This window comes from Eretmochelys imbricata, chromosome 3 (assembly GCF_965152235.1).
Source record: "Eretmochelys imbricata isolate rEreImb1 chromosome 3, rEreImb1.hap1, whole genome shotgun sequence".
In the NCBI taxonomy this organism is placed as follows: Eukaryota; Metazoa; Chordata; order Testudines; family Cheloniidae; genus Eretmochelys; species Eretmochelys imbricata.
In genome coordinates, this window is record NC_135574.1 from 186,385,247 (window position 1) to 186,412,686 (window position 27,440).

General features: G+C 43.5%; 1 protein-coding gene across 8 annotated transcripts in view; it reads right to left on the bottom strand.

The window, feature by feature from the left end:
* Positions 1 to 27,440, bottom strand: part of CCDC88A (coiled-coil and HOOK domain protein 88A) — a 365,179-nt gene that overhangs the window by 79,727 nt on the left and 258,012 nt on the right. For 7 of the 8 annotated variants that reach the window (XM_077813951.1, XM_077813949.1, XM_077813948.1 and 4 more), the window contains 4 exons: positions 20,506 to 20,690; positions 9,861 to 9,998; positions 8,108 to 9,178; positions 7,435 to 7,562 (listed from right to left, as the gene is read on the bottom strand). In XM_077813951.1, coding sequence (XP_077670077.1) covers positions 7,435 to 7,562; positions 8,108 to 9,178; positions 9,861 to 9,998; positions 20,506 to 20,690 — 1,522 coding nt within the window. The remainder of the gene's footprint in view (positions 1 to 7,434; positions 7,563 to 8,107; positions 9,179 to 9,860; positions 9,999 to 20,505; positions 20,691 to 27,440) is intronic. The other variant, XM_077813953.1, reaches the window with a different exon arrangement.

The following is a 27,440-nucleotide window of genomic DNA, read 5'->3' on the forward strand; positions in this document are numbered from 1 at the left end:
TGAAAGTGCCAAGCTTTGAGCCAGAAAATCCACAGGCTGGGATGGAGAGAGCGTCCATCATTCTGCGAGAGGTGGTAAGGAGTGGGTTGAAGAATCATCTATGGACACAGTGCCAGTTGTAACAGGTGAGGATACCACATCCTTCTCGGCCAGGTGGGAGTGATCAGTATGACGTTTGCTCTCTTTTTATTTTCAACAGGACTTTCAGCAACAGAGGGAATGAGGGAAAGGCATAAAGAAGACCCTTGTCCCATGAGAAGAGGAGTGCATCCCCCATGAAGTGCTGGCTGATGCCTGTTCTGGACCAGTACTGTGGATATTTCTTTTTCTGTTAAGTGGCGAACAAGTCTATTATTGGTATCCCCCATCATCGGAATATGTTGTGGAGTGTCACCCAATCTATTTCCCATTCATGGTCATGTGGGAATTGGCAGTTAAAACTATCCACTGTTGTGTTGTGCACTCCTGGTTGGTACGCCTCTGCACCAGTTTCATAGCTTTAGTGCTTCATCACAAAGGGGGGGTGATCTGGTACCTCCTTGACAATTTATGTAGTACATGGACGCTATATTATCCGTCATGACCTTTGTGTGTGTGCCTCTGATCAACAGAAGGTAGTGAGCACCTGCGTTCCTGACCACTCTGAGTTCAAGGAGGTTGATGTGAAGACACACCTTGGAGGGTGACCATTTGCCCTGTACAGTGAGGTCGTTGAGATGTGCGCCCCATCTTATGAGTGATGTGTCAGTGGTGAGAAGTAGTAATGAGGGAGTCTGTGCAAACGGGATTCCCGTGCAGACGTTTGCTGCACCAATTCAAGGATTGTTTGATCTTGGTGGGCAGAGATAGTGCTTTGTCTAGGTTGTCTTTGTTTGGTCTGTAAACCAAGCTAAACCATGACTGGAGGCATCTCATGTGAAGTCTGGCATGAGCTATCACAAATGTGCCTGCAGCCATGTGCCCCAGAAGAAGAAGGCAGTGTCTGGTTGATATTTAAGGGCTGGTTTGCACTGTCTATAGGCATGGAGAGACAGAGGAATCTGTGTTCTGGAAGGAGCACGCTCACTCGGGCAGAGTGGAGGTTGGCTCCTATGAATTCTAGTCTCTGTACCAGTTAATGTCAACTTTTTTATGTTGATTTGTAGACCCAGACTTCTGAGTAAATCCAAAATCGTATCAGTAACTCATTCAGCTTCAGCGAAGGATGGTGTCCTGAGGAGACAATCATCCAGGTAAAGGTAGATCACAATGGCCTGGGAACGTAAGTAGGCTGCCATTACAGAGAGGACCTTAGAGAATACTCTGGGGGCCAATGAGAGGCCAAAAGGGAGTACTTCATACTTGTAATGCTCTTGGCCTAGTGTGATTGTAAGGTATTGGTGAATCACTGAGGTGAATCACAGTATGTCTGAAATATGGAAAAGACAGTTACCTGTTTCGTAACTGGTGTTCTTCAAGATGTGTTGCTCATGTCCATTCCATTGAAAGTGTGTGTGCTTGCCACATGCAGTGGTGCCGGAAGTTTTTCCCTCAGCGATATCCATAGGAGACCGGCTCTGGCACCCTCTGGAGTGGCGCCTATATGGCACAGTATAAGGGGCACTGCTGGCTTCCTCCACCCTCAGTTCCTTCTTGCGGGAAACTCTGATAGTGGGAAAGGAGGGCGGGTCATAAAATGGACATGAGCAACATCTCGAAGAACATCAATTACGAAACAGGTAATTGTCTTTTCTTCTTTGATTGCTTGCTCATGTCCATTCCATTGTAGGTGACTCCCAAGCAGTGCCACCGGACATGGGTAGGAGTTCATGGACGTGTCAACTGGAACACAGCTCTGCTGAATCCAGCATCATCCCTGGCCTGCTGGGTGATGGCATAATGCGTCGTGAACATGTGTACCAATGACCACGTGGCAGCTCTGCAGATGTCCTGGATGGGGACGTATGCTAGGAAGGCCGCCAAGGACGCTTGTGCCCTGGTCGAGTGCGCCTTTAGTATAGGTGGCGGCTCGGACCGTGCCAACTCATAACAGGTCCGGATACATGAGGTGATCTGGTTAGAAATCCTCTGCGAGGACACCAGTAGGCCTTTCATCCTGTCCACGGTCATGATAAAAAGTTGGGTAGACTTGCAGAAGGCCTTGGTACGCTCCAGGTAGAAGGCTAGGGCGCGATGGACATCCAAGGTGTGCCGCCGCCTGTTCTCCGCAGTTGAGTGCGGCTTCGGACAGAGAATCTGGAGAAAGATATCCTGTTAAAATGGAAGTGAGATACCACCGTGAGCAGGAATGCAGAATGGGTTTGCAGCTGGACCTTGTCCTTGTAGAAAACCATGTAACGGGGCTCTGAAGTGAGGGCTTTAATCTCGGAAACTCGTCTCACCGAGGTAATGGCTACAAGGAAAGCTACCTTCCATGACAGATGTGAAAGGGAGGAGGAGGCCAGTGGCTCAAAGAGAGGCCCCATGAGCCTCGAGAGGACAAGGTTGAGGTCCCATTGTGGAATCGGGTCCAGGACTGGTGGGAAGAGCCGCTTTATTCTTTTCAGGAACCAGATGGACATGTCATGCGAGAACACCTATTTGTCCTGAACCTGCTGGTGGAAAGCCAACATGGCTGCCAAGTGCACCTTTATGGCGGAAAGCGTGAGTCCTTGTTGCTTAAGGTAGAACAGGTAATTGAGGATGGACTGCACAGAGGACCGTCGGGGAGATGCCACGCTCCTCCACCCAGCAGGAGAATTGCTTCCACTTTGCCAGGTAAATTGCTCTGGTGGAGGGCTTTCTGCTTTCCAAGAGGACCTGCTGTACCTGGCTGGAGCAGGATCTTTCCTCTGGATTCAGCCACCAAGCCGTGAAGTGGAGGGAGGGAAGGTTCGGATGCAGAAGCCATCCATGGTCTTACGAGAGGAGATCTGGATGGCTGGGCAGTGGCAATGGGGGTGCCACGGCTAGGTTCATAAGTGTGCCGAACCAATGCTTGCGAGGCCACACAGGGCATCCATGATTACCCTTGCCTTGTCTCTTTTGACTTTTGCTAGGACTCTGCTGACCAGCAAAATCAGCAGGAATGCATACATCAGATCCCCCTCCCATGACAGAAGGAAAGCATCAGAAAGGGAGTCCCTGCCTAGGCCTTGGAGAGAGCGGAAGTGCTGGCACTTCCTGTTCTGCCTGGTGGCAAACAGGTCCACTTGGGGAGCACCCCACCTTCAGAAGAGCACCTGGACAACCTCCGGGTGGAGGGACCACTCGTGGGGAGAGAAGAAGAACCTGCTGAGGCGATCCGCCAGTGCATTTCAGATGCCGGGGAGGTGTGATGTCTCCAGGTGGATGTCGTGCTGGATGCAAAAGTCCCACAAACAAAGTGCTTCCTGACAGATGGCCGAGGAGTGAGCTCCCCCTTGCCTGTTGGTGTAGAACATCGAGGCTGTACTGTCCGTGAGTATATATGCACTTTGAGTGGAAAGGTGTGGCAGGAAGACTCCATAGGTTAGGTGAACTGTCCTGAGCTCCCTTACGTTTACGTGCAATGTCAGCTCCTCTGGGGATCATGTCCCTTGGGTCCGCAAGGTGCCGAGATGCGTTCCCCAGGTAAGGTCGGAAGCATCCGATATCAGAGATACCGAGGGTTGGGACTCTCAAATGGAACTCCTTCCAGGACCACCCTAATCGGTCCACCACTGCAGGGAGCTAAGTACCTTTGGTGGAATCATGACTATCTTGTCCAGATGGTCTCTGGGCAGGGTGTAGATTGTTGACAACCACTGTTGGAAGGGTCGCAGCCTGAGCCTCGCATGAGGGACAACGTAAGTGCATGCCGCTATGGCCCAGCAGCTTGAGGCAGACCTGGGCTATGGTGAGGGGATACATAGAGATGCTGAGAATGAGACTCGCCATCGTCTCGAATCTGTCCTGCGGCAGAAATGCTCTGGCACAGATGGAGTTGAGGACTGCTCTGACGAATTCTATGTACTGGGACTAAAGTTGATTTTTCCTCGTTTATCAACAGGCCCACAGCACGGTACATGAGCTGCAGCACTGAGACGTTGTGTTGGACCTGAGACCTAGATGAGACCCTTGATGAGCCAGTCGTCGAGGTACGGGTAAAACTGGATACCTTGCTGCCTAAGAAAGGCCGCCACCACCGCCATGCATTTGGCAAACACCCTCGGAGCTGTAGACAGTCCGAATGGGAGCACCGTGAACTGGCAGTGAGCGTGACCCACTGTGAAGAGCAGGAATCGTCTGTGTCCCTGGAATATTGATATATGGAAGTATGTGTCCTTCAAACTGAGGCTGGCATACGAGTCTCCCGGATCCAGGGAGGGAATGATGGCACAAAGAAACTGGAGGGTATAAGCCTGTGCCATGGTGTTGAGGACCCAACGGTCCAAAGTTATGGAAGCCCATGCAGGGAGGAAATGAGACAGGTGGTTGGAAAAGCACAGAGAAGCAGGATCAGGGATACAGGCTAGTAGGTCACCCTCAGGTGCACCCTCAAAATGCCTGCTTGCCACCCTGTTGTTTGATAGCACTCAACTGGGCAGAGGACAGTGGCTGGTGACCTGGCCGGGGTCTGTAACCCCTGCTCTTGTGGGGGAGGTTTAGGTTGGACATTAGGAAAAACTTTTTCACTAGGAGGGTGGTGAAACACTGGAATGCGTTACCTAGGGAGATGGTGGAATCTCCTTCCTTAGATATTTTTAAGGTCAGGCTTGACAAAGCCCTGGCTGGGATGATTTAGTTGGGGATTGGACTAGATGGCCTCCTGAGGTCCCTTCCAACCCTGATATTCTATGATTCTCTTTTTACAGGCAGGTTCCGACCTGGGTTGGCTCCCAGAGTTCTGGGCCTGTTGAGGCTTGAACCACTTTCTGGATGGGCCCAGGGTGTAGAGGCCCAGGGTCTTCAGCGTTGCATGGGAGTCCTTGAGCCTGGGCAGTTTTGTTTCTGTTTGTTCAGCAAACAGAGCTTGGCCATTGAATGGGAGGTCCTGTATTGACTGTTGGACTTCTGTCGACAGGCCCAAAGACTGCAGCCAGGATGCCCTCCCGATCGAGATGGCCGAGGCCATGGTTCTAGCCGCAGAGTCCACCACATCTGAGGCTGCCTAGAGGACCGCTCCGGCCACTGCTTTGCCCCTTCGAGGATTGCGTGGAACTCCTTGTTGAGATCCTCAGGCAGCGAATCCCCGAACTTGGCCATGGACTGCCACATATTAAAATCATAGCAGCCAGGCAGGGCCTGGTGGTTGGCCACCTGCAGCTGGACACCCGAGGACGAATAAGTCTTTCTTCTGAACAAATCGAGCCTCTTCAAGTCTTTATTTTTCGGGTGGAGCCTGGCTGGCCTTGCCTTTCCTGCTCATTAACCTCGGAGACCACTAGGGAGCTTGGAGCAGGGTGCGTATAAAGGTACTCATGAGCTTTAGGAGGCACATAGTACTTGTGTTCTGCCTTTTTTGAAACAGGAGGCAGCGATGAGGGGGTCTGCCACAGAGACTTGGTGATCTTTCCAACCCCCCCCCCCCCATGTAAAGGCAACGCCACCCTGGTTGGGGCTGCCGAGCTAAAGACATCAAATAGGGAGTCTGAGGGTTCCTCCAGGTCCTCAGCATGAAGCCCCAAATTCAAGGTGACCTTTCTTAGCAGCTCTTGATGGGCCTTAGCATCATCCTGCGGAACTGGATGAGGGGGCCCTGTAATCGCCTCATCAGGCGAAGATGAGGAGGAAGCTGGTACCAGAGGATCTGTTGCCTCCGAAGGCTGCTCAGCTGGTTCCTCCATGGTATAGATGCGAGTCCGGTGCATCAGACACAGAAAGGTCTCTTGAGTATTGGAAGTCTGGTGATGCCATAGGCATCGGTACCGATAGTGGTTGGCAGTGCTGGGATGACTACAATGATGGTGTTGTAGATGCAGTCCTGGCAGAACGTGTGCCAAAGACAGTACTGACGTTGATGTCCATATCGAAGGAGCCTTCCCCAAGGCAGGTTCTCTATCTTTGTCTTATCCTGTCATTACCAAAGTTTCTTTGCCTCTGCCAGTGGGTCCTTAGGCAAACCCTGTCCATGGGGTCCCCAGATGGGAGGGGGTGATTGGGATTGAACAAAAAACGAAGTTGAAAGATTTTCTAAAAAAATAAAAGAATAAAGAAATGTAAAGGAAACACTAAGAAGTAGTTTCCTCTTTTTAAACAAGCAGCAAGTCTTTAGAAGTTAATGATCTGCTAGCTGACAGCTAAAGCTTCGTCTCTAGCCAGGGGCAGTTGAGAAAGAAATAAGGAGGGTTTGCCTGCGCAATGCTGGTTAGCTTCATGACAGAGCACAGGTGGGGGACAGTGCACGTGCAGGCCAAACAGACACTGCTACCAACATTCTCTGATCAGCAGCGCAGAGACGCAAACATACCTACGGTGGAGCACCCAGAGGGACATTTAGAAGAAGAAGAACATTTATTACAATATTATAATATTTTCAATGACACTCCCATTTTGGGCCTAACTCTATTTAATGTCTTTTTTAAAATAATGCTGTCAGGGTTCCCTCCCCACTCTGAACTCTAGGGTACAGACGTGGGGATCCGCATGAAAGACCCCCTAAGCTTATTTTTACCAGCTTAGGTTAAAAACTTTCCCAAGGCACAAACTTCGCCTTGTTCTTGAACAGTATGCTGCGACCTCCAAGTGCTTTAACAAAGAACCAGGGAAAACAACCACTTGGAGTTCCTATTTCCCCCAAAATGTCCCCCAAAGCCCTTACTCCCCCTTTCCTGGGGAGGCTTGAGAATAAACAAGATGAGCACAAACCCCTTGGATTTTTAAGACCCTAAAAACCCAATCAGATTCTTAAAAAACAGAACTTTATTAGAAGAACAAAAAAAATAAGAGAACAACTCTGTAAGATCAGAATGGAAGATAATCTTAGAGGAAGTCAGATTCAAAATATAGAGAATCCCTCTAGGCAAAACCTTAAGTTACAAAAAGACACAAAAACAGGAATACACAATTCCACCAGCACAGCGAATTTACAAGCCAAAACAAAGAAAACCTAATGCATTTTCTAGCTAGATTACTTACTAACTTTACAGGAGTTGGAGAGCTTGCATCCTTGATCTGTTCTCAGCAAAGGTGTCACACAGACAGACAACCCCCCCACCCCCCTCCAGATTTGAAAGTATCTTGTCCCCTCATTGGTCATTTTGGGTCAGGTGCCAGCAGGGTTACCTTAGCTTCTTAACCCTTTACAGGTGAAAGGATTTTGCCTCTGGCCAGGAGGGATTTTATAGCATTGTATACAGAAAGGTGGTTACCCTTCCCTTTATTTTTATGACAAATGCTATATGGAGAAAACTGTAGGAAGGAAAACCATTTTATTATTGTAAATGAAAAACAAACATTTGCCAAACTATCACAAACTGATCTAGGCACTCTCACCTGTCATCTGTGCTCTGTTCATCATGCAAGAGGCGCTCTTTATTTAAACCTATCTTTTCAAGTTCATGGGTAAGTTTTTCAAGCTCATTATTCATTTGCTGGGTCTTCAGTTTTTCATTCACCAAATCCTTATCCAAAATAAACAAAAAAATCAATCTAAAATGTTAAATTAATAATGCAGACTTAGTTTCTGGAAACTGTCCATGCACTAAATTTCTGTGATTACATGTAGCTTGTGCAACCTGTTAATATAACTTCTTCCTTCCTCCCAACTATTAACTTCTGGTAAAATCAGAAACTGTATCCTAAATACAAGTCTGATTTCATCTTAGATGTTTACTTCCTTTTTTTTTTTTTTGCATGACTTCCTGTCTAAACTTGATTTGAATGTGAGGATAAAAAAATACCAAACTAGTTTAGCAGTATCAGAGTGAAATAATAATTATTAAATGATAATTATTAAAGTTTAAATACCATATTTAATATGTAAATACTATTAATTTAAGCACACCAACAACGTAGGAACATGATTTTTTCAGAAATTACTAGTAGACATATTTTCTGTATGTTACAACTGTTAAAAAAGCTATTATGATCTTATAGACACACAGCACTTAGCTGTATTAGATTTATGATGGACAGATAATAGAAGAATGGAAATTAGTCAAATTACCTCTCGTAATGTGACAAGTGTTTTCTTATCAATGGTAGCTCTTTTCACAAGTTCTTTATTTTCTTTTTCTAGCTCTTTTAGACGTACACAAGACTCTTTAAATATACCTATTTCTTTACATAGAGATTTGTTTTCCTTTTCCAGATTACTAATTTTTATATTGTTCTCTTCTAAAGTACTGTCTTTAATTTCTGCCTGTTGTCGGAGTCTCTTATTCTCTTTTTCTAGTTGTTTCTTATCCTTTTCCAGCTGAGAAGTCTCTTGTTCCAACAGCTTATTTTCCTTCTCTAATTGCTCTAGGCGTTTACTAGAGATTTTTAATTCTTCCAGATTCTTTTGCAGAGTTTGGTTTTCAGACTCTAAATCTTGTAGTTCACTTTCCAATTGTTGAATCTTTTTGTTACTATTTTCTAATGCTTTCTGTAGCCTTTGGTTTTCTGTATCTAAACCTTGGTAGCTGACTTCTAAACGTTCTGTTTTCTTACAAGAAGCTTTCATAAACTCCAACCCTTTTTTAAGTTGCTCCTTTTCACTTTCCAATTCCTTATTTTCTAACTGTAATTGAGCCATCTTGATGCTTGTACACTTCAAAGATTCAACTGTTCTTCTTAGTTCTAAATTTTCTTCATCAAGTTGTGAATTCTCTTTCTCCAATGATTCTAACTGAAAAGTAAGGTTTTTTAAGCTATCTAAAGTTTTTTTCAACTTTCTATTTTCCACTTCCAGATCTGAGTTTTCTTGCTCTAAGGCTTCTATCTTCTCACAAGTAATTTTTAAATTGGTAATCTTTTTCTGTAATAACTCATTCTCCTTTTCAAGATGATGCAACTCATTCTCAAACTCTTCTGCTCTTTCTCCTTTCTCTTTATAATGTTCCAGTTCTTTCCTCAATTGTTTTTTCTCAAATTCAATCTTATTTAGCTTACTGCTGGTCTCTTTGATAGATTCATGGAGGATTTTATTTTCTTTTTCAATATCTTTCACTCTTGCTTCAGCACTGATTTGGGACCGTTGCCTTAGAGCAGCTACTGTTTGATTTAAATGTTCATTCTCCTGTTCCAATATTTTAATCTAATTATTTGAAAAAAAATTATAAATTTAGGTCCGTACCATGCCAAAAATAATTTATTTCTATACATAAACAGCAGTCTACTGAGGTAAAACAGATGGAGATGGATTATATTATACATCACTTCCTCTTTAATATATGGTAAAACAGAAGTTCTGCTGTGGTTTATTCTACTATATTATAACATGTAACATGTTCTACTATATTATATACCATGTAACATAACACACATTGTGTGTGTGTAGAGGTGATGGCTATGCAATAAACTGTAAATACAGACAAATTTTCAAGTACATCAGTTTGTCTATTTTAAGATTATATAAACAGTCAAAACCAACATACGTTATTAGCTTCACTCTCTTTCTGGTTGCCATTTAACCCAATAATGGATTCTTTTCCCAAAACAACATCTTGAGAAATAAAATATAGTAGAATTAGGCATATCAGCAAAAATCCAAACATCCAGTCAAACTATGGCAAAAGACTTTTTGAAAGATTCTGAATGCAGTTTAAGAAAAAAATACCTCATCATTTTATTTGAAAATATAGAAAGTTCATCTTTGAGGTTTGCAGAGTCTATAATTGCAGTTCCACTGATTTTTGTGACTGTTTACGCCAAGGGTATTTTAACCTTTCATTAAAAAAGTTACTAGTCCTCTTTCTTTCAAAGATTATGTTACTTACCTGTCTCTCTGAATTTTCTCGAAGTGTCTCAATGGTCTTTTCAAGTTGTGCTTTTTCTTTCATCAGATCTTTGCTCATATTTTGACTATTCTGAAGACTTTGTTTCTCTTGGCTAATTTCATTCTCAAGTCCTTCCAACTGTGGGGAAAACATATTAAAATTCATCCAGAGATGACTATGAACACAAATGACTATTCTTATCGAGGAGAAGTGAAAAGATTATAATTATTATTTTTGTTTTCCATATGTGTTATACGGCCCGATCTAACACCTGTTAAAGTCAATGCAAAGATTCTCATTGACTTCAATGGAGCTGGATCAAGTCCATAAGTTTGTATTTAAGATCTGGCAAATATTACAATCTCTATCCCACCTAAAATAAGCTTTAATCTAAAAATTAAAAAAATCTAGCCCACTTTGTTGTAAAGATAGCCTTCAATATGGAAAATATTGTTTGGTTTGAAAGTTTCCTGAAAATCATGAACTATTCATGAAGATTTTTTGAAACATCTCAGTCGCTCCACAGCTGCACACTTGACCTGTATTTTCAACTGCTATGTGACCAAGATCCTACCTTCCATGATTATTCCTGGCATCTGGAATCTTCACAACACTAGTTCACCTGAAGCACAGAGAGTTCCTTTATCCTATTTTGCAATTATTTTATTTATTAACAGATCTATTCTTTTATAACAGAAATTGGACAAATTGGAGAGAGTCAAGAGGAGAGCAACAAAAATAATAAAAGGTTTAGAAAATCTGACCTATGAGGAAAGGTTAAGGAAAGTAGACATGTTTAGTCTTGAGAAAAGAAGACTGAAGGGTGACCTGATAACAGTCTTCAAATATCTTATGGCTAAAGAGTACTGTGATCAAATGTTCTCCATGCTCCCTGGAGGTAGGGCAAGAAGTAATGGGCTTAATCTGCAGTAAGGGAGATTCAGGTTAGTTAGGAAAAACTTTCTACCTGTAAGATAGTTAAGCTCTGGAATATGCTTCCAAGGGAAGTTGTGCAATCCCCATCATTGGAGGTTTTTAAGAACAGGTTAGACAAACACCTGTCAGGGATAATCTAGGTTTACTTCATTCTGCCTCAGCACAGGAGTCTGGACTTGATGACCTCTCAAGATCCCTTCCATCCCTACAGCGCTATGATTCTATGAAATCTTACAAAACTTGTTTTACAACTTAAATAGAGATAAACTCAGTATACACAAAATAAACAATTATAAATTGGCTTAATGAAGTCCCTAAAGCTGTACTGAGGTGGCCTGCTGCTAATAGTTGCTTTCTTCAGCTTTATGGTATTGATCACAAATTGTGGTTGATGCTTTTCTCCTTTTCGTCGTCTTCTTCTGTCTTGTCTGTTTGTAGTGTCAGTTAAAGTATTTGTGTACATCTACACCACATACTTCTAGCAGCATGTAGTGTACGTACATGTTTAGCACCTTTGATGGGAGGTCTACCCCACACAAGGCTTGAAAGGATTGCACCTGGAGGAGGAGCCAGGGAGCAGGGGTTGATTAAATGAAGCTCAGCTGGGTAAGAACAAGAAGGACCTGTATAAAGCCCAGGATCTGGTAGCAGAAGGGGGGCTGCAGGGAAGTAATCTGCAATCACTCCCTGGAAGAAGGGAGGTGTGTTGGAGCTATAGAGAGCAGTCTACACTTACACCCTGGGGGGAAGGAGTTTGAGCTGGTACACCCAAAAGAGTGGGGTGAACTAGAAGCTGTAAGAATGAGTCCAGGGAAGGAGCAACAAGGGCAGAGAGAAAGCATACCACAGTTATCAGGTACAGGGTCCCTGGACTGGAACCTGGAGCATTGGATGGGTCCGGGTTCCCATACTGGCCACTGGGGAAGTGGCACCATCTGGACAGTGCTGGAGAAGACTGCCTGAGACTGTGTGTGTCATAAATATAAAGGGAAGGGTAAACCCCTTTAAAATCCCTCCTGGCCAGAGGAAATATCCTCTCACCTGTAAAGGGTTAAGAAGCTAAAGGTAACCTCGTTGGCACCTGACCAAAATGACCAATGAGGAGACAAGATACTTTCAAAAGCTGGAAGGAGGGAGAGAAACAAAGGGTCTCTGTCTGTCTGTATGCTGCTTTTGCCAGGGATAGAACAGGAATGGAGTCTTAGAACTTTTAGTAAGTAATCTAGCTAGGTATGTGTTAGATTATGATTTCTTTAAATGGCTGAGAAAAGAGTTGTGCTGAATAGAATGACTATTCCTGTCTGTGTGTCTTTTTTGTAACTTAAGGTTTTCCCTAGATAGATTCTCTATGTTTTGAATCTAATTACCCTGTAAGGTATCTACCATCCTGATTTTACAGAGGGTGATTCCTTTACTTCTATTAAAAGTCTTCTTGTAAGAAAACTGAATGCTTTTTCATTGTTCTAAGATCCAAGGGTTTGGGTCTGTGGTCACCCATGCAAATTGGTGAGGATTTTTACCAAACCTTACCCAGGAAGTGGGGTGAAAGGATTGGGAGGATTTTGGGGGCAAAGACGTGTCTAAACTATGTTTCCCAGTAAACCCAGTTAAAGTTTGGTGGTGGCAGTGGAAATTCCAAGGGCAAAGGGTAAAATTAATTTGTACCTTGGGGAAGTTTTAACCTAAGCTGGTAAAAGTAAGCTTAGGAGGTTTTCATGCAGGCCCCCACATCTGTACCCTAGAGTTCAGAGTGGGGAAGGAACCTTGACAGTGTGGAAGGACTTTGGGTAAGCCCTAGAAGGGGAAACCACGTAGTGACCCAGCTGGAGGGCTGAGTCATGAAGAGGAGGCTGCAGTTTCTGGAGTAAGAGGGGCTGCAGGGCAAGATAGGACAGGTGAAGACACAACCAGAAGAGGGTGCAACAGCTGGCAGAGCTATTCCCCAGGACGGTCAGGAGGAGGCACCACTGGAAGTGAGTAGAACACAATTATAAATAGCAGGTTAGCCAGCGAGGCATGGCTTAGGCGAGTAAAGACACCCCTGAAGGGTGAGGATATGTACATGAGTATGTACCCGAAATGGCTAACTGATGTCTCCCCATCCACACTGCTATTTTTAGCAGTGTAATGTCCCACCACCAGAACCTTTACCCAGCAGTGGGGAATGGCTCTGGAAGGGGAAGGCAATGGGGAAAGGCTCAGGCAGCTTCCCCTACTGGAGCCCTTCTCCACCGCAGGTACAGACTGGCATCAGGGAAAGGCTTTGGCAGCTCCCTGGTGCTGAAGCCCTTCTCCTCCACAGGGAAAAACTTCAGCAGCAGGGAAAGGCTCTGTCGGGGGGAAGGAGTCTTGCTCTGGCAAGGGGAAGGCAGGAGGTTTTTCTCATTGCAGCAAAAGACTCCAGCAGTGGGGAGCACCTGAAGTGTTTCCCCACTGCCAAGTCTTTCACTGACAAATACAGCTAAACACTACAGTGGGGACGAAGCTTGATTTTCACAGTGGTGTGCAGCTACATATACACTACATGCCGGTGACGCTGTGTGTAGTGTAGACATAGCTTCTGCGTCCCTTTATCCTGATCACCTTAACTACATTATCTGCATTGTGATGGTCTGGAGAGGCCACTTATTAAATTATTTTAGCAAACTGAAGGAAAGATGAGGAGATCTCCTTATCCTCTTATTCTGTTAGAGTTTACCCTGTCTCTGGATAATGGTAAACCATCTCCATCTGGACTTTTATCTCAAAGAATCATAAGTATACATTTTTTGTCTATAAAATAGGCCACATTTTACTAGATGATGGATATTTCAAAAATTTTCCTTAGGAAAGATTCCCTTTGCTGCTACAAGGCATTCACTGCTTCCCTGCCCACGCTTTCATTTCTACAAATTATACATTATACTCTATATATTTTTAAAGAATTAAGGATAAACTTTTCCTGAAAAGGGTACTTTATATATGGAGTTATTTTGCCAAATGGTGCTGCTGCCTCCCACCTTGGTTATGAGAATGCATAATTATTTAAATGTGGAAACAAATTAACGTATTTCCTAGTCCCCCACTCCTTTTGTTTGCAAGCACCTGCATCCACAGGGCATAGGCTTTATCACAGGCAAAGTGAGAAATTTTTGGGCGAACACTTGTTAAAACTGACAGCACACCATTTCACCAATATTTCTAATAATGGCTTCAGACCACCATTATTCTCACATCAAGTGGTGAACCAGCCACCACATATGGGGAACTCACTCAGTTTTTCTAGAGTCCATCCTTCCACTACAGACCAAAGATTACAATATCTGGCATCTTATCCCTCAGATCTGCCACAAGGATAGATACTATAGGAAGTAATAAAATAATTATGTGAGAAATATAATTCAGACAGGACACTTCTCTCATTCACATACCACTAAGGGCCAAACATACCAATCACATCCACATTCACCATTCATATGAAGGCTGAAAACTCCCCTATACCTATCCTATTCTCTCTCCTCATGGGCTGGTGACATCCAACCTTCAAATGAAGTTCTAAGATTCATCTTTACCTCAATCTATGGACTCTGACCACAAATCCCATAGTATTCTTGGGCTAAGTGAAGTCTTTACTTCTGCCCTTCCTAGAGGGAAGACAGCATGTACAGTAGCTGAGAGGGATGAGGTGTGGAACATGCTTTCAGAAGTCTTAAAAGAGCTACACTCCAATGTATCCAAACAGAACCCAAAACACCAAAAAAGAAAATCAACCTTCTGCTGGTGGCATCTGACTTAGATGATGAAAGTGAACATGCATTGATCTGCACTGTTCTGGATCATTATCGAACAGAACCCGCCATCAGCATGGACGCATGTCTTCTGGAATGGTGGTCAAATGAGGAGACATGAATCTTTAGTGCATCTGGCACATAAATATCTTGCAACACTGGCTACAACAATGCCATGTGAACGCCTGTTCTCACTTTCAGGTGACATTGTAAATAAGAAGTGGGCAGCATTATCTCCTGCAAATGTAAACAAATATTTTTGTCTTACTGATTGCCTGATCAGGAAGTAGGACTAAGTGGACTTGTAGGCTCTAAAGTTTGACATTGTTTTGTTTCTGAGTGCAGGGTTTTTTTTGTACGTAATTCTACATTTGTAAGTTCAACTTTCATGATAAAAAGATTGCACTAAAGTACTTGTATTAGGTGAATTGAAAAATACTGTTTCTTTTGTTTATCATTTTTACAGTGCATATATTTGTAATCAAAAATAAATATAAAGTGAGCACTGTACACTTTGTATTCTGTGTTGTAACTGAAATCAATATATTTGAAAATGTAGAACACATCGAAAAATATTTAAATGGTATTCTATTTTTTAAAAGTGCGATTAATCATGATGAATGTTTTTAATCGCTTGAGAGTCCTAGCTATTAACATAATTTTATATGGCAATATAAAAGCTTAACTCTATTTTGACATTTGTTGTCTGGTAATGTATTACTGATGAGAGCAAGAGTTTATGACACCTGCTCATTTGAAGATTACATCTGACCACAATTTTTGTAACAAGTAACGAGATGAATATGCTAAATTAACTGTCTTGTGTTTAGTTGCAGAAGTGTTGCAAACTGAAAAGGTAAATCTCTTGAAAATCTGCTATAAGGGAAAAATCTGGAAAGGCGAATTCCCCAAACTTACTCAAGTCTCAACTGCTAAAATTATTTCAACTGTCGCTGGGATCCAGATAACTGTCTCACTGATGCCAATGTTCTATTCAATCTGTTCAAAATTCCAATCTGATAATTTTATATTATGAGGCTGGGGTGCTGGGTACCTTATTACATCATAAGAGAAGTTTGTTGTGGAACAATTATAAAAAGGCCCAAAAATAGAGGTATCCCTCAAAATGCAACACAGGGAAAATTAATACAATTTTTTTTTTGGTAATGATCTGCAAACATAATGTTGGACTTTGAGTAAAAGCCCTTTGAAAACCCATGTTTAAAGAAGATAAAAAAAATACTGACATTTTGAGGGTATGGCACTTTTTAGAATAATATACACAACATAGTGGATTACGATACCGAAACATAAACATGAGGAACTGCTAAATGGTACGATTAAGATCCTTGTTAGTTATACTATAATAATTTACAGTTATGGATAATGAATGAGTTTAGATGAGACAACACTTACACCAAGGCCTTGCTGGCATAAGTGTGGTTTTCCCAGTTTTTTCTCCACTTGTAGAGATTTGCTTAAAATTATGTTATTGCTCACAGGACAAAAGTAATATGTTGTGCTGGTAGATGTTAGGTAAAACATAAACAAATTTGAAAGGATAAAAAGCCCACTCTACTGGGAAAACCCAGAAGCAGGGTGAGACAGAAACAGAATAACTAACAGCAAATGTGTAAATTGTAGCTTGGACATGCATATTGTACAGGTTATCTAAAACAAATACTACATGTACTTAATGCTGATTGAAGAAAGGTTCATAAATATGTAATGAGGAAATAAATAAATAAAAATTAAAAAAGACGCTAGATACTATTTTCTTTTACTAGTTGAGAAACTGAAAGAACGGGACTGATGGACCAGGCTGGAGATAAGAGGCGGCAATGACCATCACGAAGTACCGGAGAAGTTTCCAGTGCCCCAGAATGCAGTAACTTGAGCCTGCTGTAGTATTTTGAGATCACATATGAGCACCCTCCAATGGCTGCAGAGAGAATGCAACCAAGTTCTACAGGATGCTGGAGGGAAGAGCAATTGATGGTAAATGAAGAGTGAGGGAAGGGGAGAGTTTGAAAAGCCCACTCCCCAGCTACCAGAGGGTGTGTGTGAGGGAATTAAAAGAGAGAGTCCCAAGTCTCAAACTACTTACCATTTGAAGTAAGGAAGGAATGAAGGAAGCTGCAAGAGCACCCTGTGAAGGAGCAGGCCATAAGGACTAAAAAGCAGACGCAAGAGACACAAGAGGGGGAACCACCATAGGTGCACCAGACAGAAACTGTTCAAGGAAACCAGCCAATGGAGAAGAGGGCAAAGAAATCTGAACTTGTAGAGCCATTACCCCTCTTAGGGCCTGGAGCCTGCAGAACTTGTGCAGCGTCCACAGGGAGGGGGAGGTTTAATACTGGAGTACAATCTCTTTATCATGACAGTTGAACTTACAAATGTAGAATTATGAACAAAAAATAATTGCATTAAAAAGTAAAACAATGTAAAACTTTAGAGCCTACAAGTCCACTCAGTCTTACCTCTTGTTCAGCCAATCGCTAAGACGAACAAGTTTGTTTACTTTTATGGGAGATAATGTTGCCTGCTTCTTATTTATAATGTCACCTGAAAGTGAGAACAGCCATTCGTATGGCATATTTGTAGCCGGTGTTGCAAGGTATTTACGTGCCAGATGTGCTATATATTTGTATGCCCCTTCATGCTTCAGCCACCATTCCAGAGGACATGCTTCCATGCTGAAGATGCTCATTTAAAAAATGTGTTAATTACATTTGTGACTTAAGTCCTTGAGGGAGAATTGCATGTCTCCTGCACTGTTTTACCTGCATTCTGCCATATATTTCATGTTATAGCACTCTCGGATGATGACCCAGAACATTTGTTTTAAGAATGCTTTCTGTCAAGGTTCCTCCCCCACTCTGAACTCTAGGGTACAGATGTGGGGACCTGCATGAAAAACCTCCCAAGCTTATCTTTACCAGCTTAGGTCAAAACTTCCCCAAGGTACAAAATATTCCACCCGTCATCCTTGGATTGGCCGCTACCACCACCAAACTAATACTGGTTACTGGGGAAGAGCTGTTTGGATGCGTCTTTCCCCCCAAAATACTTCCCAAAACCTTGTACCCCACTTCCTGGACAAGGTTTGGTAAAAAGCCTCACCAATTTGCCTAGGTGACTACAGACCCAGACCCTTGGATCTTAAGAACAATCCTCCCAACACTTGCACCCCCCCTTTCCTGGGAAATGTTGGATAAAAAACCTCACCAATTTGCATAGGTGACCACAGACCCAAACCCTTGGATCTGAGAACAATGAAAAAGCATTCAGTTTCTTACAAGAAGACTTTTAATAAAAATAGAAGTAAATAGAAATAAAGAAATCCCCCCCTGTAAAATCAGGATGGTAGATATCTTACAGGGTAATTAGATTCAAAAACATAGAGAACCCCTCTAGGCAAAACCTTAAGTTACAAAAAAGATACACAGACAGAAATAGTTATTCTATTCAGCACAATTCTTTTCTCAGCCATTTAAAGAAATCATAATCTAACACACACCTAGCTAGATTACTTACTAAAAGTTCTAAGACTTCATTCCTGGTCTATTCCCGGCAGAAAACCAGCATATAGACAGACACACAGACCCTTTGTTTCTCTCCCTCCTCCCAGCTTTTGAAAGTATCTTGTCTCTTCATTGGTCATTTTGGTCAGGTGTCAGCGAGGTTACTTTTAGCTTCTTAACCCTTTACAGGTGAGAGGAGCTTTCCCCTGGCCAGGAGGGATTTCAAAGGGGTTTACCCTTCCCTTTATATTTATGACACTTTCACTGCAGATTTGACGAAATGTAAAAAGGTACCAATGTGAGATTTCTAAAAATAGCTACAGCACTCAACCCAAGGTTTAAGAATCTGAAGTGCCTTCCAAAATTTGAGAAGGACGAGGTGTGGAGCATGTTTTCAGAAGTCTTAAAAGAGCAACATTCCAATGCAGAGACTACAGAACCCGAAGCACAAACAAAGAAAATCAACCTTCTGCTGGTGGCATCTGACTTAGATGATGAAAATGAACATGCATCGGTCTGCACTGCTTTGGATCGTTATCAAGCACAACCCATCATCAGCGTGGACGCATGTCCTCTGAAATGGTGGTCAAAGCATGAAGGGACATCTGAATCTTTAGTGCATCTGGTATGTAAATACCTTGCAACACCACGCCATGCAAACGCCTGTTCTCACTTTCAGGTGACACTATAAACAAGGAGCAGGCAGCATTATCTCCTGCACATGTAAGCACACTTGTTCGTCTGAGCGATTGGCTGAACAAGTAGTAGGACAGATAGAGTGGACTTGTAGGCTCTAAAGTTTGATGTTTTATTTTTGAATGCAAGTATTTTTTGTGCATAATTCTACATTTGTAACTTCAACTTTCATGATAAAGAGATTTTACTCCAGTACTTGTATTAAGTTAATTGAAAAATACTATTTCTTTTATTTTTACAGTGCAAATATTTATAATAAAAAATAAATATAAAGTGAACACTGAGTACTTTGAATTCTGTGTTGAAACTGAAATCAATACATCAGAAAATGTGGAAACCATCCAAAAATATGTAAATAAATGGTATTCTATTATTGTTTGATAATTTATTATTAATTTTTTAAATCGTGATTTATTTATTTTTTATCACTTGACAGCCCTAGTCAAGAGCTACACTCCATGCTTCCAGGAAAGAGGCATGAAAAAAGACTGAAGGGCTGGCGGTGGACTCAGCCTATTAAGTCTTTTGAGTCAGGCACTTAGGCTTTCATTATGATTTGTCTCCATACTTCCGGGTAATTGGTGCTGTAACATCAGCTGTTCTGTTCTTCCAGCAAGAGAGGAGCAAAGTGAGACGCTCAACAAAATTCAATTTAAGAATATACTTGGTGACTTCTTCAGTATCTATGAAACTGGGAGCTTTTAAAACTAGATTCTTTATACTGGTTCATATTTATTAAGTTCATCACGATAAATATCTTAGCATCTCTAAATATCAGGAGATATGCTGTGTTTTATGTATCTTTTCTAAGACTGGAAACTGAAGTTAATGTTGAAAAAGTAACAGTACAACAAAGAAAAAAAGAAAACATTATAGTTTTACAAACACAGACATCAGAAATCCAAGAAATTCTAGGTTATGTTTAAATTCAAAACAAAATAACCTTCAACAAATCCAATGTTGTGAAGTATGGAAATTTCTAGTTAAGGTACTACGAATAACCTAACTTTGCCCCTTGCTTCCCTACACAAACATACATACACAGCTCAACCACCTACCTCAACACAGCCCACACTTAGTTCAACCATTATTCAGCAAAAAAGTTCGTACTGATGCTGAAAATAGAGCTGGCTGAAACCTTTACAGAGTTCCTGAGCTGTGCAGAAACAGCCATGATAGATATTCCACACTTTAGTTAGTCACTAGTGAACAAGTCCAAAACAAAACCACCCAGTTCTCTCTAAATTAGTTCTATGCACTAAATCACATCAAGGACTCTTAAGTCAAACAAGTTTCTAGGCCAAGCTGTTCTGAAAATATAATGTGACAAAGATATGCAATTAAAATAGATGTTACAATAATTTTCAGAAAGTTAAGTTCCACACATGTCAGATTCACTGCAACAGTTTCATCAAAATTCCACTTTGGCTAAAGACCACAGATGCAAAATCTTAAATACAAACAACTTTTTTTTGAGAGAGAGAGAGAGAGAGAGAGAGATTGTAGCAAAGGGGGCAAAATCAGATTCAGAATGGAAAGCCTGATTTAGTCTTAATTATGAAAAGACTAATCTCTCTCTCTCTCACACACACACACACACAAAACACTTTAGCACATGTGAGTAATGCATCCATCCCAAACTCATGCTGATAAAACCTGACATACCACACCTTTTATAGTCTATTTGATCATATTATACATGCACATATTGATGGTTACCTTTTTGCTAAGTCTTTGGTTTTCTTTTTCCATTTTTAGAATCTTTGAATTACAGCCTTCTACAGAACCCATTATATTTTGTAGCTCTTCCACCGTCTTCAGCAAACTCTGGTTTTCCATTTCCAGCTTAAGCAATCTACTTGATGTCAATTCATTCACTTCATGGCCAAGTGACTTTCGTGGCACTGTAAGATTTAAAAGAAATGGAGCTTACTTATCATTAACTGAAGAACTTTGAGGTGAGCCTGTGCATTTTTAGACTTCTGGGATAAAATCCTCCAAAATCTTCTAGTCAGCATTGTTTGTTGGGGCCACTCACACATCTCTCTCCCCCACCTAAGAACACCTATGAAATTGTGGATGAAGGAGGACTGAAAAAAAATGATTACTAACCTTTCTGTAACTGTTGTTCTTTGAGATGTGTTCCTCATGTCCATTCCACTTTAGGTGTGCACGTGCCACATGCACAGTTGCTGAAGATTTTCCCCTCAGTGGTATCTGTCAGGCCGGCCAGCTCCTCTCAGTTCTTTCTTGCTGGCTATCTCTGACCAAGGGGCAGAAGGGTGAATTGTGGAATGGACATGAGCAACACATCTCAAAGAACAACAGTTATAGAAATGTCAGTAACTGTTTTTTCTTTGAGTGTTTGCTCATGTTCATCCCATGTTAGGTGACGCCCAAGCAGTACCTTAGGAGATGGGCTCGGAGTTCCTAGACATATGGAATGCAAGACTGCTCTATCAAACCTGACATCATCTGTAGCCTTCCGGGTAACGGTGTAATGGTATGAAAAAGTATGCACCGATGATCAAGTCACTGCTCTACAAATATCCTAGATTGGGACCTGGGCCAGAAACGCTGCTGAGGACACTTGAGCTCTTGTCGAGTGGGTGGTCAAGAGAGCAGGAGGCAGGGCACACACCTCCTCACAGAAAGTGCAAATGCAGGAAGTGATCCATGATGAAATTCTTTGGACCAAAATTGGCAGGCTTTTCGTCGCCTGCTATTGTCACAAAGAGCTGCGTAGACTTGCAGAACGGTTTGGTCCTTTCTATATAGAAAGCCACGGCCTGCCTAACATCCAGCATGTGGAAACGCTGCTCCTCCCTATTCGTGAGCAGTTTTGGGAAGAATACTTGCAAGAAGACAGTAATGAGGCTATGGAACTGCGAAACCATCTTCAGGAGGAACGCGGGGTGGGGAAGTTGTACCTTGTCCTTAAAGAACACTGTATAAGGGGGTTCTGATGTAAGGACCCTGATATCTCAGACTCTCCTGGCCAAGGTAATTGCTACCAGGAAGGTGACCTTCCAGAAGACGTACAACAAGGGGCATGATGCCAGCGGCTCATAGAGAGGGCCTGAGAATCTTAACAGGACCAGGTTCAGGACCCATGGTGGAACGGGTTCACGAATCTGAGGGTATAGTCCCTCTAAGCCCTTGAGGAAGTGAATAGACATTTTGTGAGGAAAAAAACAACCTTCCATCCACCAAAGGGTGGAAGGTGGAAATGGCCACTAGGTGTACCTTAATCAATGAAATGGCTAGGCCCTGCTGTTTCAGATGAAGCAGATACTCCAGCATAGACTGGAAAGGTGACCTACCAGGTGAGAGGCCTCACTGGGACTACCACATGGAGAAACGTTTCTACTTGGCAAGGTAAATCGCTCTAGTAGATGGTTTCCTACTGCATAGCAATACCTGGTGGACTTGCTTCACTGCATTTAACCATGGAGCTTCTGTGCGGTCAGGTGGAGGGCCTTGAGGTTTGGGTGGAGAATCAGCGGTGATTTTGCCAGATCAGGTATGGGGGGGAGGGAATGGCATCGGGGTCACAATAGGTCCAATAACGTGTCAAACCAGTGCTGGTGTGGCCATGCTAGGACTATAAGAATAAAAGACGGTTACTTTTTGTAACTGTTGTTCTTCAAGATGTGTTGTTCATGTCCATTCCATTGTAGATGTGTGCGCTTGCCACATGCACTGGTGGTGGAAGTTTTTCACGCAGTGTTAGCCATAGGGGACCAACTCTGGTGCCCTCTGGAATGACGCCAGTATGCCCCAGTATAACGGGCACTGCCTGCTCCCCCATCCCTCAGTTCCTTCTTGCCGGAACTCCAACACAGGGGAAGGAGGGTGGGTCCTGGAATGGACATGAGCAACACATCTTGCAAAACAACTGTTACAAAAGGTAACCATCTTTTCTTCTTCAAGTGCTTGCTCATGTCCATTCCATTGTAAGTGACTCCCAAGCAGTACCATGGGAGGCAAGTAGGAGTTCATGGACATGTTGATTGCAACACAGCTCTGCCAAATCCAGTGTCATCTCTGGCTTGATGAGTGATGGCATAATGTGTTGTGAATGTGTGTACCGAAGACCACGTCCTGGCCCTGCAGATGTCCTGGATAGGAACGTGCACCAGGAAGGCAGCTGAAGACGACTGAGTCCAGTCAAATTAGCCTTCATTATTGGTGGAAGCACAGCCTGCACCAACTCGTAACAAGTATGGATGCTATTTATGATCCGATTCCAAATCCCCCGAGGACACCAGAAAACCCTTCATCCTGTTAGCTACTGCAATAAAGAGCTTGGTCGACATGCAGAAGGGCTTGGTGCACTCCAGGTAGAATGCCAGGGTGTGCCTGACATCTAGAGTGTGTAGCCACCTCTCCTCAATGATTGTGTGAGGCTTTGGAGAGAACGCTGGGAGGAAGATATAAAATCACAGAAGATTAGAGCTGGAAGAGACCTCAGGAGGTCATCTAGTCCAACCCCCTGCTCAAAGCAGGACCAACACCAACTAAATTATCCCAGCCAAGGCTTTGTCAAGCCAGGCCTTAAAAACTGCTAATGATAGAGATTCCACCACCTCCCTAGGTAACTCATTCCAGTGCTTTACCACCCTCCTAGTGAAATAGCTTTTCCTAATATCCAACCTAGACCTCCCCCACTGCAACTTGAGACCATTACTCCTTGTTCTGCCATCTGAGAACAGCCGAGCTTCATCCTCTTTGAAACCCCCCTTCAGGTAGTTGAAGGCTGCTATCAAATCCCCAGTCACTCATCTCTTTTGCAGACTGTCATAAATATAAAGGGAGGGTAAACCCCTTTGAAATCCCTCCTGGCCAGGGGAAAGCTCCTCTCACCTGTAAAGGGTTAAGAAGCTAAAGGTAACCTCGCTGGCACCTGACCAAAATGACCAATGAGGAGACAAGATACTTTCAAAAGCTGGGAGGAGGGAGAGAAACAAAGGGTATGTGTCTGTCTGTATGCTGGTCTTGGCCAGGGATAGACCAGGAATGGAGTCTTAGAACTTTTAGTAAGTAATCTAGCTAGGTATGTGTTAGATTATGATTTCTTTAAATGGCTGAGAAAAGAATTGTGCTGAATAGAATAACTATTTCTGTCTGTGTATCTTTTTTGTAACTTAAGGTTTTGCCTAGAGGGGTTCTCTATGTTTTTTAATCTAATTACCCTGTAAGATATCTACCATCCTGATTTTACAGGGGGGATTTCTTTATTTCTATTTACTTCTATTTTCTATTAAAAGTTTTCTTGTAAAAAACTGAATGCTTTTTCATTGTTCTCAGATCCAAGGGTTTGGGTCTGTGGTCACCTATGCAAATTGGTGAGGCTTTTTATCCAACATTTCCCAGGAAAGGGGGGGGTGCAAGTGTTGGGAGGATTGTTCATTGTTCTTAAGATCCAAGGGTCTGGGTCTGTAGTCACCTAGGCAAATTGGTGAGGCTTTTTTTACCAAACCTTGTCCAGGAAGTGGGGTGCAAGGTTTTGGGAAGTATTTTGGGGGGAAAGACGCGTCCAAACAGCTCTTCCCCAGTAACCAGTATTAGTTTGGTGGTGGTAGCGGCCATTCCAAGGACAACGGGTGGAATACTTTGTACCTTGGGGAAGTTTTGACCTAAGCTGGTAAAGATAAGCTTAGGAGGTTTTTCATGCAGGTCCCCACATCTGTACCCTAGAGTTCAGAGTGGGGGAGGAACCTTGACATGGTGGCATAGTGGTGGGATTAACCTGAAATCATTTTGAGATCCAGTTGAGATTTTTTGAACTAGAAATACAGATTTTAAAAAGAAATTATTTTTTCCTTTGGAAAGGAAGTCCAGGAAGCAGTTGAAACTGAAAGCAGATTGTTTTTTCTCTGCTTTGTGGCCAAGCAGAGACAAAAGGGGGATTATCTTGTGAATTGCAGGTTTTCTTTGCCTGGAGGCAGGGTACTTAACTCCTGCAGGGAAATTCACAGTCTTCCAACCCAGAGGTTTTTTTTTCTTTTCTTCCTAAAAGTAAATAGGGGGTGTGTGTTCTACCCATTTGCTTTTTCTTTGGGCTGGGTAAGCAGGTTTCCAAGTAGTTGGAGGTTTTTTGCTTTAATTTGGGCCCAGAGCAGAGACAAGGGAATTGTCTTTTTCTGTAGGCTGACAATCACTATCAGAGAATAGATATTCTATTCCAGCACAGCAAAATTTTACAGCCAAGTTTTGTTTGTTTATTTCTAAACCTCGGGTGTAAAGTTAGTTAAAAACAGAGAGGTTAGAATGACCAAATCCTCAGCTCGACTACAGCTGGAATTAGCCAAATTTCAGGCTGAGGAAAAACAAAGGGAACATGAAAGACAGATAGAACTCATGCGGCTGGAGAAGGAGGTACAGGAGGCTGCCCACAAGAGGGAAATGGAGGCAAGGAAGCATGTGGAGGAGGAGAAGGAAAAAGAGAGGAAGCATGTGGAGGAGGAGAAGGAAAAAGAGAGGAAGCATGTGGAGGAGGCGGAGAGGATAAAGGCCCAGCAGAATATACCAACAAACCCTAGCAATCCTTCTCCAGGTACCACTTCCCATCCCAGAAAGTTCCCCACCTACAAGGCAGGTGATGATACTGAGGCCTTCTTAGAAAACTTCGAAAGGGCCTGCCTTGGGTACAACATCTCTACTGACCAATACATGGTAGAGCTGAGGCCGCAGCTCAGTGGACCCTTAGCTGAGGTGGCAGCTGAAATGCCTAAAGAACACATGAACAAGTATGAACTGTTTAAATCCAAGGCGAGAGTCAGAATGGGGATAACACCCGAGCAGTCTCGTCGGAGGTTCAGAGCCCTAAGGTGGAAACCAGACATGTCATTTACCCGACATGCCTACCACATTGTGAAACATTGGGATGCCTGGATATCAGGAGCAAGTGTTGAATCTCCAGTAAATTTGCCCTTCCTAATGCAAATGGAACAATTCTTAGAGGGTGTTCCTGAGGAAATAGAAAGATACATCCTAGATGGGAAACCCAAAACTGTAATCGAGGCAGGAGAGATTGGAGCCAGATGGGTGGAGGTGGCAGAGAAGAAGAAAACTGGTCGCAGTTGGAGCGGAGACCAGAAGGGACCACCCCAGACCACACCCTATTACCGGGGGCCGCCCAAGGCCCCACCTACCTCCCAAAGAACCCTCCAGACCCCTTATCGTCCTGCCAGCCCGTTCTCCAGCAACCCTCCTCGCCCCAGTGACCCGTCAGCTGGACGATGTTTTAAATGTAACGAGCTGGGGCATGTAAAGGCCAACTACCCCAAGAACCCCAACAGATTACAGTTCATTGCACCGGAATCACACCAGAGGTCCACAGGTCCAGATACCTCCCAGATACCCTTGGAGCGGAGGGAAACTGTGAGTGTGGGCGGGAAGAAGGTCACCGCATGGAGGGACACCGGAGCACAAGTGTCAGCTATCCATGCTTCCTTAGTGGACCCCAATTTAATCAACCCAGAGATCCAAGTGACGATTCAACCCTTCAAGTCCAACTCTTTCAATTTGCCTACAGCCAAGTTGCCTGTCCAGTACAAGGGCTGGTCAGGAATGTGGACTTTTGCAGTCTATGATGATTATCCCATCCCCATGCTGTTGGGGGAAGACTTGGCCAATCATGTGAAGCAGGCCAAGAGGGTGGGAACGGTCACCCGCAGCCAGGCTAAACAAGCCGTGAGGCCTAGCTCTGTTCCGGAAACTTCTATCAGGACCCGGTCAGAGGTGATGGACCCGGACCCCAGGCCAATGTCTGCAACAGCACTAGTGGATCCAGTCCCAGAGACCCAGACGGAACCAGTCCCAGAACCGGAACCAGCCGAACAACCAACACCAGACCCCGTGTCAGCACTGAATCCAGTACTTGCAACCTCAACACCAGAGGGCCCCACTGAACCTGAACTGGCAGCAGCCGATAACCCTACACAAGAGGCTCAGCCGGAGCCTGAATCCCAACATAGTGCACCAGCGGAGAGCGGTTCACAGTCAACAGAAACAGCTCCATCCCCTATATCGCTTCCAGAGGGACCAAGCCTAGGTCCACAAGCCAATGAGGGACTGATGTCTCCAGCATCAAGGGAACAGTTCCAGACCGAACAGGAAGCAGATGAAAGCCTCCAGAGAGCTTGGACAGCGGCACGGAGCAACCCACCGCCTCTCAGCTCTTCTAATCGATCCAGGTTTGTTGTAGAAAGAGGACTTTTATACAAGGAAACTCTTTCTGGTGGACACCAGGAAGACTGGCATCCTCAGAGACAGTTGGTAGTTCCAACTAAATACCGGGCCAAGCTCTTGAGCTTAGCCCATGATCACCCTAGTGGCCATGCTGGGGTGAACAGGACCAAAGACCGTTTGGGGGGGTCATTCCACTGGGAGGGAATGGGCAAGGATGTTTCTACCTATGTCCAGTCTTGTGAGGTGTGCCAAAGAGTAGGAAAACCCCAAGACCAGGTCAAAGCCCCTCTCCAGCCACTCCCCATCATTGAAGTTCCATTTCAGCGAGTAGCTGTGGATATTCTGGGTCCTTTTCCGAAAAAGACACCCAGAGGAAAGCAGTACATACTGACTTTCATGGATTTTGCCACCCGATGGCCGGAAGCAGGAGCTCTAAGCAACACCAGGGCTAAAAGTGT